The 17,528-nt window shown below is 40.0% G+C and overlaps 1 protein-coding gene across 17 annotated transcripts in view; it reads right to left on the reverse strand.

Annotated features, from left to right (window-relative positions):
- Positions 1 to 558: 558 nt before the first annotated feature.
- The window catches only part of NRXN2 (neurexin 2), a 760,118-nt gene continuing 743,148 nt past the window's right edge, over positions 559 to 17,528 (reverse strand). For 11 of the 17 annotated variants that reach the window (XM_075837440.1, XM_075837444.1, XM_075837455.1 and 8 more), the window contains 2 exons: positions 7,172 to 7,250; positions 559 to 2,536 (listed from right to left, as the gene is read on the reverse strand). In XM_075837440.1, the coding sequence (XP_075693555.1) occupies positions 1,671 to 2,536; positions 7,172 to 7,250 (945 nt within the window). In that variant the 3' untranslated portion in view covers positions 559 to 1,670. The remainder of the gene's footprint in view (positions 2,537 to 7,171; positions 7,251 to 17,528) is intronic. The other 6 variants (XM_075837456.1, XM_075837449.1, XM_075837451.1 and 3 more) reach the window with 1 other exon arrangement.

The following is a 17,528-nucleotide window of genomic DNA, read 5'->3' on the forward strand; positions in this document are numbered from 1 at the left end:
TGCAAGATTTCAGAATTTTAGCAGTATGTACGTTAGCCAGACTAATTCACTCTATGAACTGAAGAAGATTATCTACGGATGTAGCCATCTTTATCTTGACTCTGATAACTTGCTGCAGCGTGATATCACACAGCAAAAGCCATTGAAAAAGTTAAGATAAAGGATCTTGCCACTGTGTATTTAATGCATTAAAAGTGAAGATAAAGGCGGCTACGTTTGTAAGTAGATGGATAACTTTAAGTAAATAGAGGTTTACATAAATTGAAGAATAGCATTTCACTACTATACTGTACATTGAGGTGATTAAGGCAAATTTGATACACCTAGGAAAGTTGGATCGTTTCTTTGACTAAGGGCTTTTAGTCTGCAACGTGATATTTTTAACATATCATTTTTGAGAGCACGATGTTGTTTTAACATGTTTTATCTTAGTAAAAGTAACCATAATCTTATGGTTAATATACAACAGTGTAAAGTATAACCCAAACTGAATGTAGACAATAGTGAGAGGGTAACTGAAGTATAGAATAAGCCTCTCTATGAACAATCTCAACACTCTTATACAAGGCCGTAACATTTGCTTTATTGATATTCTGATACTCTTTGCCCCAGTAGCCCAAACCCCTTATTACAAGTCCATTTTATTTCAAGGGGTATTTGGAGAAACATGGGGTGATAAAATGGGTTTTGTTTTCTTGAGGGGTTGTGGGGCAGTAGATTGAGTCCACGAAGAAGTCAAACGCACGGCTCAGCGTTCAAAAAACCAAGACAACACCACACAAACCAGAATAGAAATAACCTTGATCTTTAGGAGGACATAGAGGAATTTGAGGGGCAATGAGGATAAGGAAGGGGAGAGCATAACCAAGGCCAGTCCTTTTAGCCCTCTATCAAATTTTATAAAGAGTCTTTGTCTCTAAAATTGATTTTCTCAACACATTAGCATCCTCTCCCCTCAATGGCTCCATGTTGTAAAAGGATTATAGTTGATTATTATTGACCATCTGTCCTAATTTCAGCCTGTTTGTCCATGGAAGGAGATCTCCATTCTATGTTCCCTTTCCCAGTACAACTATACTTTGACAGGAACCAAGTTTTTGGGTCCTTCATTTTTTTTTTTTTAAATATATATATTTTAAGGAGTTGCCAACATAAAAGATCAGTGAAAATTTGGGCTTTTTCTCCTCAAAACAGGAGGAGAAAGAGATGTAGGAACGAGCAAGAGATTCCTGTTTAAGGTTAAAGTAAAAAGTTTAGTTGAGAGACCGGGCACAGGATTATTTCAACAGATGATCAGATCATGGTCAATTAGTAGAAGACTGGTTGGTGTTCATCCACTGCTATGTGATTTTTGATAAACAGTGGATATGTCCATCAATGCTTTCTTCGTTACTGTAGTTACGGTACAGTATGTAGGCTAATTTTGACATTCAAATGGCTGACCAAAGGTTAATGTCTGGATAACCCTTTATTGGGTTTTAACAGTTGGCAGTTGTTTAAGCATTTGAATAGTTGATTAAGGTGACAGCCAACTGTTGACCTGGGGCTCAGTCACTTTTGCTTAGTCACAAATTGGTCACAGCATGGGGTCAGTCTGGTATCTCCATTAAATGGCTGGTTAGATGTTGCCCAACCATACTCCCATATTTGGGAGAGTCCATCCTATACTTTCACACATAATACTCCTTGTCCTTATTTTTCTTGCTCTTACCAACTGTTTTAGTGGCAGGTGCTGTCTTTTCTTTAACCACAGCACCATTACTCTGCGCTGAGTTGCTGATGTAGTTCCGGGTTTGGTCCACCTGGTAGGACCCTTCATCCCTGTTCCTGTACTTGTACATTGCGTAGAGGAGAATAAGGATGCAAAGTGCAGCTGCTGCCACGATTCCCACAACCATTCCTGTTGTGCTGCTGGACTCCCTGATAACTTCCACTGCTCCGGGGGACCCTTTCTCCCCTGAGCCTGTAGGATTTGCTGTAGGGAAATTATGGAAATTAGGGGAAGAAGTAATAGGTGGAAATCTCTGTTTGTTCAGTTTATCCAGTTGGAAAGAGGTAGGGATATGGGGATATTGGTCTATATTGGGTTTTGGGGGCTCCCTGTTATTCATTTTGCCGGCAGGGATGTTCCGGACAAGGTCTGGGGATGTGGTGGAGGTGAGAAGGTCATAAGGTGAGGAGGTTGAACCTCCTGCCCTTGTATTTGGCCGAGAACCTGGTCTGGATAGCAAGGTTCTATCGGTTACCAATGGAAAACTGGTATAGAAGTCCTCGTCATCAGTAGGAGGAAAGCTTGATTCAAATACCTCCCCTGAGGCATAACCAGAGACCTCTATCCCCTCCTCGCAATCACTATCCTCTTGCTCAGAAGGGCATGGTGGCCTCAGGTTGGAAGGAACACTCAAGGAATCTTTGGTGGTGTCCAGTGTGAGGACAGTTCGGTAGGTGGGGGGAGGAGGTACAAAGGGGGACCGGGTAGCAATAGGAGGGGTATCTAAGGAATCTTCGGTTATTATGGGTAATATTAACTCCCCTCCTGTGAACAAGACACAAAAAAAACAGAGAAAACAGCAAAGAATATTGTGTGAGTAAAAACCTCAGAATATAAACATACAATTAACACAATGCTATCTTTTAGCTCCCTTAAATTTTTAAAACTACTAGATGACTCTAGATTAACCCAGAAATGCTCTATAATGCAAAGTTAACTATCAAACATGTTGTAACATCATGTTAAATATATCTAATATACAACTGAATAGTAACTATTTAAAAAGGTTTCTTATGTACCCTGTTTATTTATAATAATCTCTTACAATAAGTCCCTTCTATCCCCTGTGTCATGTTTCCTCATTTAGCTTAAACTCTTTTTATACTATATATATTTTAGAACCATAAATGCCTTCTTCCATAGTTAGATAAATATATAGACTTAGGATTCAAATGTCCCCACATTTTATATTAATGTGCTAAAAAGCTTACACTATTTTATATCACATTAATCTTCATCTTTCAAATTTTTAATTTTCAAAACATTTTCTTAAATTACTTAAACCTGTGCATTTCCATTGCACAAAAATCCTACATAGCTCTATCCTCTTCTTATGTTAGGTATTTTAAGACAAATTTATTTATTTTATAACTCCATTTTTAATTCAAATTATTTTTAGTTCCATAATTTTCTATTTTGCCAAACTACCCTGTATATATTCTAATTTCTGCTAAAATCTTTTCCTTAATTTTTGCAATAAATATCTGGTTTAACACCAACTTTTAATTCTTAATTGAACACAAACTGTCCTTTCTTAAATACCTCCCACCGTTTAAATTTAACAGTTCTTCCCAATTATCTACAAAAATACTCTGTTTATTTCAGCTGCTCTGTGCTCATCAAATAAAATGGATTCAGAATATTTAGACAACTTACATCAAACAATTGGCCACATGTGATTTTAGCATGAAGACAAAAAAAAAATTACAAAAGAAACTGTGAAACCTCTGGGTAAAAAAAAACACTTTCTTGTTTAATTTACTTTACTGTTTCACGGTCACTTTAATTAAAAAAAAATCACTTATTTTACCCAAACATCATAATATTTTTGAATATTTTTAGGCCGAGCATAGCTTAGTGAGTGTACCTCTATAAGATATGCTGACCTTTGAAAGACTTTAAAAAGTTATGACCATGAACAATCAAATTATATAGAGATTATATTACAAAAAATGAAAATAAAAGCAAATTAAAAATTAAAGGAAATTATTGAATAGGTGTAAGGAAGACAGAAGGGCCCTAATATATAAAGCTGGCCCTTCATTCAAAAACAACTTTCTTTGTATAACAATTGTAAAACAGTTTATTAGACTTCAACAATGTTTGTTTCGCTATGTAAGTAGCTTATTTCTATAAATGTATATGTAACTTACTACACACTATTTCCAAAGCAATATGTATGCATTAAATACACTAAAATCCCCACCCTAACTAACTAAACTACCTATAGGGTTAGTTTATTCAAATAAAGTCACTGTTTGGTCTACTCTGATATACATGTACAGAAGTAAGTAAACTTTTGATTAGTAGGGCTGATTTTTATTAGAATACAGAAGCCTAGGTCTGGACTAACAGGTGCTCAGGCTATTGAGCTCACTTTACACTCAAGAATTCATAGTAAGAAATGCATCCATGGTGGGTCATGCCATGTTAACTATTGTAATTATATATAAAGTGTAACTACAAAAGTGAAAATTATATTTTTGGTATAACTACACCTAACATTTCAGTACTGTTGGCTGGTCCCCCATCCATAACTACGCACAACATTTGCCTAACACTTTATTGGTTGTAGATGCCTATATACAGATGTATCAAAGTTTAACTTGACTCTAATAACTTGCTGCACCGTGATATCACACAAGAAAGCCATTGAAAAGTCATTGACAATCTCAGTTAAAGTTCATCGGTAGAATGAATATGATCAATTTGTCTAGTTGTTTTAATATCTAAAGTAAATATCTATTCCATGGTGCCATAGTACCCAAGTGCTCAAAAGAATGAACAGATGGGAGAATATACTAATAGCTCTTCAGGTAAAATATGTTATGTTTATACAAGCGTTTTAGGTTAGTCATTTATAACTTTAATCCTGCTAATAAGGGGCTGGTAACATCCATATCCTGCAGACAGTAATTCGGGCCGGGATCATACTGAAATGTGGTTGAACGTCAGTGACAAAGTATATCTAAATCAATTTTTTAACGGTTAAGAGACATTCTTGTGCAAACTTTTTTGGAGTTAGATTGACCAATAGAGAAGAGGAAAGACTGCAGCGACTGCTGTCATCTATCAGGTCAAGCGTGTCAGGGTTTGTAGCAGTACAGTATGGTTACTGCATTTTCATATAGTATGGGCACCACTACTACATAGGCTTTACCGATGGTGTACAAAGACCGCTATTAGTCACTATATAAAAACACTACTATGAGGTCACTATTGTATGGACCGTAGATAGCGTTGAAACCTATGTGTGGAAGTGCTATATTGTGCCACTCTGTTCTTTTTTTTTATGGGAATATGAGACATCTATATGCTACACATTTTTACAGGGCTTTTTAAACTTAGCCATTGATCTATGTGATTTCTGCCTTCTGCTACTATTTCATTTCATTTCTAGTTTTTGCTTTGAATGAATATTTATTTATTTAATTATTGTAAAGATAAAGAAATATTTAGAAGTAGCCTTTAAAAGATATTCAGAATAAAAGCTTTGATTATACTTTTAGACATTTTGTTACCTATGAGAAAATTTGGTAAGAAACCTCAAATAATGACCTGTAGTACCAGTAATCTGCCTGAATCAAAATGGGCTTATATGGTATAAAAACCTTGCTGCTGCTCCTCAGTGGTTGTCTTAGTATACTTTTAATGGGATGCCTTGTTATAGGAGTTATATAATTTAATAGGAATAGATATTTTTTTTCCAAAATAATAATATCCCTTTAATTATAACCTTTCTAGAATATGTTATGCTTAGACTGTCCTGAACTTCCCTGAACAGAGTTCTTTTTCCGATTCAGCTACTAAAAATTTAAAAAAAGTATTAGTCTGTTCATCCTACATGTGGGCCATGCTTATGAGCCTTAAATTCTATATCAAAGATTAGTGGGAAATGTGTAGAGCTTGGAAGCAGGGCCCATCATGTTGGAAAGTACATAGTAACTATGAACTGGCAAAGGATAAACATCAGGAGCTATTTTAAATGTTTCTTAGAAACTATCAATTGAAATGTTTTTCATAACTGCAATTTCACCTACTAATTCCAGTTCCATTGTTTGCACTGCCTCTGTGCAACGTCTTAAGGATTCCAACATAACCTACATTTATTAACCACTGTAATAACTCACTACTTTCTCTTCTATGCCTTTGCAGCGTATGAATTCAAAGTTCATGGTACTCCATAGTACAGCTACACTATAACTATGACATGAAACAATGTATCCTAAGTTTTTAATATGCATTCACGAGAACATTTACCTTCTTATACCTAAAGCATACATATATAGTTAAAGAGGCTCTGTCACCACATTATCAGTGCCCTATCTCCTACATAAGGAGATCGGCGCTATAATGTAGGTGACAGTAATGCTTTTTATTTTAAAAAACGAGCTATTTTTACCACTTTATTAGCAATTTTAGATTTATGCTAATGAGTTGCTTAATGCCCAAGTGGGCGTACTTATACTTTAGACCAAGTGGGCGTTGTACAGGGGAGTGTATGACGCTGACCAATCAGCCTCATGCACTCCTCTCCATTCATTTACTCAGCGCATAGGGATCCTGCTAGATCTCTATGTGCTGTCTTATACTAACACATTAACAATACTGAAGTGTTTAGACAGTGAATAGACATTCCACGGAATGTCTATTCACAATCTCTGCACTTCGTTACTCTGTCTGTGGTAGTTACAGCAGAGGAAGCGTAATCTCGCAAGATCTCACTGTAAATGACAGGTTACAACGAGATTACGCTTCCTCTGCTGTAACTACCATAGAAACAGTAACAAAGTGGAATAGAAACATCCCGTGGAATGTCTATTCACTGTCTAAACACTTCATTATTGTTAATGTGTTAGTATAAGACCGCACATAAGGATCTACCAGGATCCCTATGCGCTGAGTAAATGAATGGAGAGGAGTGCATGAGGCTGATTGGTCAGCGTCATACATTCCCCTGTACAACACCCACTTGGTCTAAAGTAAAAATACGCCCACTTGGGCATTAAGCAACTCATTAGCATAAATCTAAAATCGCTAATAAAGTGGTAAAAATAGATCTTTTTTTAAATAAAAAGCACTGCTGTCATCTACATTATAGCGCCCATCTCCTTATGTAGGAGATAGGGCACTTATAATGTGGTGACAGAGCCTCTTTAAATACAGCAGCAATATATCATATTTTGTGTTCTATACCTAACACATTTTACTCCCTGAATTCCTCTACAACCCGCTGCTTGCCTTTGCATTTTTGTTCCAAATTCAAGAAAACCCTTCTGATATTCAAGCTATTTTTTTTAATTAATCTATGTACTGCATTGCCCTATTTTTATATTTTGTATTCTTCTAGGTAATTCCTTCTATGTAATTTCTGTTGTTGGTTACTAGTTTAAGTCTTACCAGTGCTGGGCTCACATTCTTCCAAATCTTCATCATCACTGGGACACTCCGCTGAGGCTACAAGTAGATCATCAGAATTCTGAAGAAAAAAACAAATGGAAAATGGCTTCTTATTACTCCGTATTATTTAATATCGTCTTTCTTATCATGAAAAAGTAAAGCAAACACAATGTCAATTTACTAACTTAAATTGTCATAACTGAGTCACGACAGATATCATTAGCTTTCCATCATTTTCTTCGTTGCTCAGATTCTATTAACCCCTTCCTGCCCTGTAATAGTACTGTACATCACAGTAAACTCGTTCTCGTGAACTGCCGTGTGGTGCGGTGATGAAGGGGGTGCAGGAGTGGAGCTTGCGCCATCATTTGACATAACTCTGATCCCAGCGGTTTAGAGGCCACGATCAAAAACGATTGAGACACCTGTAGTGCTGTAAAAATTCTTCTATTTCCTCATATTTGTCACACTTGAATGTTTCAGATCATCAAATAACTTTTAATATTAGACAAAGATAACTCAAGTAAACAGAAGATACTGTTTTTAAATGATGATTTTGTTTATTTAGGGAAAAATGTTGTTTAGCTCTCCCCGGCCCTCTGTGAAAAACTATTTGCCCCCTTAGCTACTAAATCAACCAGTAAACCAAATTCAATTGACAATTGGGTTTAATTTTACTAGCCACACCCGGGTAGGATTACTGCCAGACCTGTTGAATCTAAACATCACTTAAGCAGAACCTGTCTGGTAATGTAAAGCCGGCTAGAAGGTCTCAAAAAGCAGCACATGATGCCACATTCTACAGAGATTCAAATACAGATGACAGTCATTGAAATCGACCAATTTGATCAAAATGTGCGCTAAGAACATCCCTATTGTAAGTAGATTCAGCAGCAATGCATATTTATTTATTTATTTATAGTGTTTAGGTGGCATTAGTGTTTGCAGAGTGCTGTCACCATTTTTGTATATTGAAATCTACCAAGGGTTACAAAGCCATTGCTAAGGTTCTGGGACTCCAGCAAACCACAGTGAGAGCCATTATCCACAAATAGAGAAAACTTGGAACAGGAATGGCCAGCCTACCGAAATTTTACCAAGAGCGCATCGACAACTCATCGAGGAGATTAGAAAAGAACCCAGAAAAACATCTAAATAACTGCAGACCTCACTTGCCTCAGTTAAGGTCAATGCACAAGATTCCACAAAGTAACGCCGGCAACGGCTCCTGCTCCAGCCAGTGGTCTCTGCCACTGGGTCTCATACCTCCTCTGGTGGCCTCTCTCACAGGTCATCAGCATCTTCTATTCTCCTTTGCTCGCGAGCACACTGTCCCTAGTGCACACACGCTGGCCGTCTCTTAAAGTGCCAGCCACACACAATTTTAAAAAATCACTCTACCAATCCCTGTTGCGCCCAGGACTATTTAGGGCACCTCCACTATTCACCTGGTGTCTGAGCAACATTGGAACAACCTGTTTGTATGCTGCAAAGGTTCCTGTGCACATCTGATTCTAGTCTGCTATTGCTATTTGTTGTCAGCCTGTATTCAATTATCCATTACCAACTTGTGTTCAGTCCGTTATTGCGACCTGCTGTCTGCCTGTGTTCAGCTACCCGCTACCTGCTTGTGTCCAGCTACCCATATCTTCCTGTGTCCAGCTATCCGCTATCCAACTTTGACCGGCGACCCGCTATTAGGTTCCATTCTTCCAGGTACCATCTTCCAGTGCCTGTTTCTAGTCTGTTTGGCCAGCAGCTACTCCGCCAGGATCACCTCAAAAGGTAGCGACCTGGTAGCCTCCCCGCAACGAAGACCAGATCTCTGTATAGGGGTTACAGTGTAAAGACCGGGTGGCTACTTAGATAACACCTTCAGAGGTGATCTTAAGCGAAATCGGTGAAGTATCGCATTGGGTCCAAAACCTGCTGGTCATAACACACAATAAAAAAGACACTGGGCAAAAATGGCATCCATGGAAAAGTTGCAAAGGGAAAATCACTGCTGACCGAATAGAACACAAAGGCTAGTCTAGCATTTGCTGAAAAACAACTAGATGACCCCCAAGACTTTTGGGTTAATATTCTTTAGACTGATGAGTCAAAAGTGGAACTTTTTGGAAGACATGGATCTCGTTACATCTGGCGTTATATCTAAAGCTGGGTTCACACACCCTATTTACGGACGTAATTCGGGCGTTTTAACCTCGAATTACGTCCAAAAATACGGCTCCAATGCGCCGGCAAACATCTGCCCATTCATTTGAATGGGCTTCACGATGTTCTGTGCCGACGGTCATTTTTTTTACGTAAGAAAGACGCCCGGATCAAAGAAGTGCCTGTCACTTCTTGGGGCGTAATTGGAGCCGTTTTCCATTGACTCCGTAGAAAAACAGCTCCAATTTCGTCCGTAATGGACGCTGCGAAAAACGCCTGGACTTGCCTTTACGTCTGAAATTCCGGAGCTCCGTAATTTCAGGCGTATCGGACGTGTATGTGTGAACATACCCTAACACTGCATTCAACCATATGAACATCATACCAACAGTAAAACATGGTGATGGTAGTGTATTGGTCTGGGGCTGTTTTGCTCTGCAGGACCTGGACGACCTGTCATAATAGATAGAACCATGAATTCTGCTCTCTATCGGGAAATTCTGAAGGAAAATGTCCGCTCGTCAGTTTCTGACCAAAAGCTGAAGCACAGCTTCATGCAGCAGGACAATAATCTGGAACACACAAGCAAGTCCACCTCTGAATAGTTTAAAAAAAACACACAAAATTTTGGAATGGCTGAGTCAAAATCCAGACTTAAAGGGGTTCGTAAGGAGTAAATTATTTTCTAAAATCTAGTGTCCCCCAGCCTTGGCTTGTCTTCCCTATAACCCCCTACATACCTTCTAACCAGTTTCTGTTTGATCTCAATCGTCACTGCTGCTCTGTTTGTTTACATCCCTTGCTTCAGGTCCTGGCTGTTTCCTGTTTCGTAACCCACCATACCCATGATCCCTTGCTGTAGCTGAGAAGAGAGCTTACAGTCCCACCCCCTTCCTCCCTCCACAGCATTCCGCATACTGCCATGCCCCTCTATGTTCACAGGATCCCTCCCTTCTCTAATTACAGGCACAGAGCTGCCTCCCTACACACGGTCACAGACACCAACTAATGATCATCATGCTCTTCTGTTTCTCCATCTATTCCTGCTATAATTACAGCCAAACATCTCCCTCCCCACTCCCTTTCACAGCCTGATAGATGTAAGTCCGTCCACTCCACCTATGTGAGACATCTTGGTACACACAATACAGTCCGAACGTCTTCCTCACCTGCTACTGGATCTGTGCCAAGAGATCCTGTATTACAGTGAAGCAAACATCAAACACTACTCCACACAATGGTAATACATTTTTTCTTACATAATTTACCATAAATGTCCTATATACACTAGGAGAGAGGAAAAGGCACATGTACAAAATTGCGCATACCTAAAATAATAAGAAAGGCATACGAATAAATGGGAATGAAAAGACCAAACTTTATTATACACTAAAGCAATTTCTCCCGAGTAAAGCAATACCCCACATGTGATCATAAATGTTTATTTTTCATTAGAAATGAATTAACCCTTTCAGGACTGATTCATTTTTTTGCATTTTTATTTTTCACTCTGTTTCTATTGACTCCATTTAAAGTACCAAATAAAAAAAATTGAAAAAAATTATTTGCCAGCTGAACTGTGATTCCTCAATTGTTTTTTAGGCTTAGTTTTTAAGGCTCTGTGCATTAAAAATGTCAACTCAACTTTATCGTGCGTCTCAATATGATTACGGTGATACCACATTTACATAGGTTTTTTTTTTATATATTTTACTACTTTTACAAAGAAAAAACAATTTGTTAAAAAAAATATTTTTGTTTCACCACATTCCGAGAGCCATAACTGTTTTAGTCGATTGTGCGGTGTCAGGGCTTATTTTTTGTGGGACGAGCTATAGTTTGTATTGTTAACATTTTATGATACAAACAAGTTTTTGATCACTTTTTTTAAAAATTTTTTTTTTTTAGAGCTAAGGTGACCAAAACACAGTGATTTTGTCATTTTAAATTTTTGCTTTTTTACGGCGTTCACTGTGCGAGTTAAATAATGGTATATTGTAAAAGTTAGGACTTTTACAGACGCAGCAATACAAATTTGGTTTATTTTATATTTTACATTACTTTAGAAGAAAAATGGGAAAAGGTTTTTTTTTTTTTTTACTTTTAATATTGTTTTTCACTACTAATAACTTTATTTAACTGTTTTTTTACACATTTTATTAGTCCCCCTAGCGAACTTGAACCAGCGATCTGTACAATACACTCCAATACTAATGTATTGCAGTATATTTTAATTTTTATAGGCTTCTGTAACAGCGCGATTGCTGTTCCTGTCCATTAGTCCCGGGTATCAGCTGTAATAGCCTGCTCCATACATCACCCCCGCACCATGACATGCTATTACGTCATGGTGCGCAATGGGGTTAATGTGCAGCGGATGGTGCAAAGTGAAAATTGCAATTTTCGACTGATATACCAATTTAGTGCATAATATGTTGTGCCTAGTTCGTGCCACTGAAGACCAATACCTCATAAAATGTTCAGCGCATTCTCCCAGGTATGGTGATGCCATCTATGGACTTAAACTTCTGTTTGGGCACGCTGTAGGGTTCAGAAGGGAAGGAGCACCATGTGGCTTTTGGAGCACAGATTTTTTTTTTGGCAGTTCTTCTGTTTGGTGTTTTTCTAGTATTTCAGTTTATAATGTGGGGCATATGTAAGTTGTGCGGAGAACATCAGGGTATATTAAGAGGGTATAATAATGCAGAAAATAAATAATAATCCGCAGATGTGTGGCCAGTGTCGCACTGATAAATGGTGCCCAATCTTATCCACTTTTGGACACTATGCACATTTTATGTCGCTATATTCTGGGAGCCAGAACTTTTTTATTTTTTCTCCACCGGAGCTGTGTGAGGTCTTATTTGTTGTGGGACAATCTGTAGTTTTCATTGGTACTATTTTGGGGTATGATTTTTGGAAATAAGTTGTATTTTTTACTTTTTCAGTCAAAAAAAGCAGTGTTGGGGCTTGTTTATTGCTGGACAGGTTGTAATTTTTATTGGTACTATTTTGGGGTACATGCGACTTTTTGATCCATTTTTATTATATATTTTGGGAGGGGTGGTGAACAAAAAATAGAGATTCTGGCATTGTTTATTCATTTTTTTTGCGGTGTTCACTGTGCGGGAAAAATAACATTAAAGTTTTATAGTTTGGGTTGTTACGAACGCGGTGATACCAAATATGTGTACTTTTTTAATGTTTTCAATTTTTTCCTATAATAATAGACTTTTTTGTTTTTTTAACTTATAATTTTTATTTTTACACCTTTATAAAACATTTTTACTAACTTTTTTGTTTTTTGTCCCACTAGGGGACTTGAACACCTGCAGCACTGAACGCTGCTAGAATAAATTACTCTACCTAGGTAGTGTAATGTATTCTAACTGTCATTGTGGTGCTGACAGTCACTCAAGCCTCATAGGCTCCCGTATATATGGCAGACCCGGATGCAATCATCTGGCCTCCTGTTGCCATGCCAACCATCGGCAACCTCTGCGATCGCATCGTGGGGGCTGCCAATCTGCTAAAAAAAGATTGATTATTCATTTGCACTCAAATTTGCAACTTTTAACTCCTCTTGCTGCTCTGAAAAGTGGTGAGAAAACTGGGCTGCGATGACCGATATATTTACATCAGAAAATCTGATCTTTTGGCCAACGGACAGCCAAAAATGCACCAAATTGGTCCGTTGGCCAAAAATTCACCATTTTTGGCCAACGGACAGCCAAAAATGCACCAAAAATGCATGGTTATTTTTATGAATTTAGAGCATTTTACTCCTGTGAAGTCTGCATTAAACCTGGCGTATGAAGCGCCAGTCTATGTGTATCTGCCCCACAGTACTTAACTTTTAGCGTTACAGGAGCACCTACGGGCACCTGTTAAATGCCCTATCCTGGTGACAGATTCTCTTTAGATATAATGGTGTTTAATATGAACATCTGGGCCACCATAAGGGCACTGTATGCACTATTTATCTGGACAGAGTATGGAACGCTGGACAATGTGTGCATTATTTATCAGTGCAATGTAAGACACTTTATTTGGCTACAGTATAACACTATTCTGTGTGACTGTGTAATACTGCTATATAATTCATAAGTGTCACATGTGGTCCAAATAACAGTGCCAACTCCCTTGTATTTGATACTTTTTCTAAAATATCCCTATCCCCTTTCATCTAGTGTATTTAGAGAATTTAAATCACACAGTGCTTATGTCGCTCATTATAAATTTAGCCAAAGCAGAAAATAAGAAAACCGCATCTAAGCTCTACAGTTTGTAGTGCCACAGCTGGCAGGTGGGGTATGTTTATCTGGCACGCTGAGTCCTAAGCCTGGCAAGGGCTCTCTGGCCTAAACCTAGCCCAGCGACACCCCCTTGGCTCGATTGATGGCTTTAGCGTTCGCGAACGAGAAGGACTTGACTAGAAAACAGTGATGTCGACGCAAGGCAAGGGGGTGGCATTTGGCTGGGATTTGGACTCTATTCTTATGTATGCATTGCAATTCTATAAACATCGGCTGTAACCCCAATACAACATGTCCCCTCATCCTTTACAAACCACATAAACCTTGCAAGGAACAATAAGTGAGCTTGTCTCTGAGCGGCTGTAACTTGTAATTTTTTTTTTACATATCCGTGTGAGCAGATCTACTCACACGTTAATTCCATCCTCAGCCCCTCACGAGGCAGGCTTACTGCAGAACCCTGTGAGACTTGTGTTCAGCTAGGTCACCTCGTATGCACCACAGATGGGTCATCTTTGCAAAGAAAGTAAGGGACAAGTGTCACACTGAAATATAAGTTTAGTTAACTGATTAATTGGTTTACGTCACATACGTGGTCAGGGTAGGACTGGCCTACCAGAGTACCAGAGGATCCTCCGTTAGGCTCAGATTTTGACCGAATAATGGTCTTAAATGGTCTAGCAGAGACAACCCCATCTGGGGCTGACTTGGGAGCCAAGCACTTGCCACTAGGGTCTATTTCTTATGGGTGATTCACGAATGACCTGTTAGACCTTATATATGTCCTATGTGTACAATGATAACAAATGGATGCACAAATATTCGGTAGAGATAATGGATGGGTCCTCAGAATCATTCCATCTGGTGGGCCCACGAGAACCCAGTCGGACGCTAATGTATCCTATTTTTTAACCTAATAGAGTATCGGTTACATTCATTTTATATGACTGAACAACTATTTTCTTTAAATATAATAGGTGTGTCTTCTGAAAAGAGATGTTCTGTGCAGTCTTATTTTGCAAATAAACTCAGAAAATTGCAGCAAGCCTTACTGATGTCTGTGGAAAATTTGCTTTTACAAATAATTATGCCTCTTGGGCGCAGTTCATCCCTGATACTTTACAAGTTAAAAAAAATTAAAAATGCACACAAATTTGTTGCAATAAAAAACAATATTGTCTGAAATATCCAGTCAAAAATAATTGTCTGAAGTGAGGTATTATTAACAGGCAAGCGCAAAGCACAGCGTATTTGCATGAATGATAAATGATCATTGCTACAATCACTTCCTTAGGTCAACTAGAAAGTATCTTCTTTCAGCCTTTCTGACTATTATTGTATTTTTAATGACCAATATCCAACACAGAAATTATTCATATAGTCAATACACAAGTCAGTATTCGAGGAAGGAACAATTCAGAGGTATATTGAGAGCATTTCAGTGACCGATATCAAATGTTAAAAGCTTAAGTACCCAAGGCTTGGCTCCACAATCTCCGAGTTTATAACCCAAAGTGGTCAGCAGTCTTAGTAAGAAAGCATTTGTTTCCTGCCTATAGGAACTACCAACAATGAATGACACTTCAACGGCCTGAGGAAGACGCTGGTACAGCGTTGAAACGCGTAGCCATTATTGTTTTATAATAAACATATATTTTTTCATATCACTCCGTCTACCACTGCCAATATCTTACAAACAGCCACGCAGCAGCGCCTCACAGGATCCTCCATTTTCCAACTACCCTTCCATATCCTAACAATCGGTGACCGCCTGGTTTACCGGTTTGGATCCCGGCAGCAGCATTTGTGGATTTTCTCATCACCTTATCCAAGTACTACCTGGGTGAGCATAACACAGTACTACTGACAGTAGTTCACCCAAAATCAATTGACCTGCACCATGTGGCGTCGTGCCTTTTGTTTTTATGTTCATAATCCAAATAGAGAAGACCTATATATGTCTCACATGTACACATGGCCGGCCTTAGATATGTTCGACCAGTGCGGTCACACTGCACACACTAAAATAGTGTGTAGGAAAGGCAGATCCAGCACTCAAATGATAAAAAATTCAATTTTATTAGGTCATGTTAAAAGGGATAAAACAACAATCCCGGGACCACGCTTACGCGTTTCAGACCGCTAGGGTCCTTAATCATAGCTTCAAAATTGTTGTTTTATCCCTTTTAACATGACCTAATAAAATTGAATTTTTTATCATTTGAGTGCTGGATCTGCCTTTCCTACACACTATTTTTGTTACTACAACCTGCTGTCGACACAGGACTAAGCTCAGGAGGATCTACGAGCACCCACAGCTTCTTGGATTTTTATGCCTATTTAGGTATCAATCAAGCTTTACACAAAACGCATTGGAAAAACGCATTGGAAAAACGCAACTTGGTTATGAGGTGAGCAAAACTTATGGTATAATCTTTTTCACTTTACACTGCACACACTGCCACACTGCCACACTGCAAGAGGTGCGCCAGCGGGTGTGTGTATCCCCGCGCCGTTGCAACTACCAGCGGGGATACATACAACTGCAGTCGACTTTCCACCCAGGCGCTTCTTCACTTAGTGACCGTCGCTACTGCTGTAGCAGCCATAGCGGCTGCTAGTGGTGACACCGGGCATGAGGGCGGTGGCGCCGCTAGCAGCTGCTGCGGCTGCTATAGCGATAGCGACGGCACTATAGCAGAGCAGGGAGGTATCTCCCTGCTCTGCTGTCTACTAGCGCCACTGTAGCTCCCTGAAGGAGCGGAATCCCCGTGTGGCCGGGTATTCCGCTCCTGGAGCACTGCTTGATGTCTCTGTCCATATATGGACAGTGACATCAGGGGAAACTTCGACCACACGGGGATTCCGGTCCTTCAGGGAGCTACAGTTGCGCTATCTATACTGGAAGGGGGGGTTTGCTATCTACAGGGCGGCTGTGTGGCACTACCTACAAAGGACAACTGTGCAGGAGCACACAAAATACCCAGCTTTCCCGGGTATCAAAAAAAAGTGTGGAAATAAACTAAGATATAACTTTTATTTAATCTAGCTAAAAGGATTAATCCTTTACTCAGACTAAATAAAAGTTATATCTTAGTTTATTTCCACACATTTATTTGATAGCTGGGAAAGCTGGGTATTTTGTGTGCTCCTGCACAGTTGTCCTTTTTTGAATGTCTATTGCCCGCCAGCTATCAGGGTCATTTCGTAGTCCTTGCACTACCTACCAGGGGGCTGTGGGCAGTGTGGCACTACCTACCAGGGGGCTGTGGGCTGTGTGGCACTACCAACCAGGGGGCTGTCTGGCACTACCAACCAGGTGGCTGTGGGCTGTGTGGCACTACCAACCCGGTGGCTGTGTGGCACTACCTACAAGGGGGCTGTGGGCTGTGTGGCACTACCAACCAGGGGGCAGTGGGATGTGTGGCACTACCAACCAGGGGGCTGTGGGCTGTGTGGCACTACCAACCAGGGGGCTGTGGGGCACTACCAACCAGGGGGCTGTGGGGCACTACCAACCAGTGGGCTGTGGGGCACTACCAACCAGTGGGCTGTGTGGCACTACCAACCAGGGGGCTGTGGGGCACTACCAACCAGGGGGCTGTGGGGCACTAACAACCAGGTGGCTGTGTGGCACTCCCTACCAGGGGGCTGTGGGCTGTATGGCACTCCCTACCAGGGGTCTTTGCGACACTTCCTACCAAGGGGCTGTGCGGCACTCCCTACAGAGGGCTGTGCGGCGCTCCCTACAGGGGGCTGTGCGGCGCTCCCTACAGGGGGCTGTGTGACGCTGCCTACAGGGGGCTGTGTGGCGCACTCTACAGGGGGCTGTGTGGCGCTATCTACAAGGGGGCTGTGTGGCGCTATCTACAAGGGGGCTGTGTGGCGCTATCTACAACCGGGCTGTGTGGCGCTATCTACAAGGGGGCTGTGTGGCGCTACCT

This window comes from Rhinoderma darwinii, chromosome 9 (assembly GCF_050947455.1).
Source record: "Rhinoderma darwinii isolate aRhiDar2 chromosome 9, aRhiDar2.hap1, whole genome shotgun sequence".
Taxonomy (NCBI): Eukaryota; Metazoa; Chordata; class Amphibia; order Anura; family Rhinodermatidae; genus Rhinoderma; species Rhinoderma darwinii.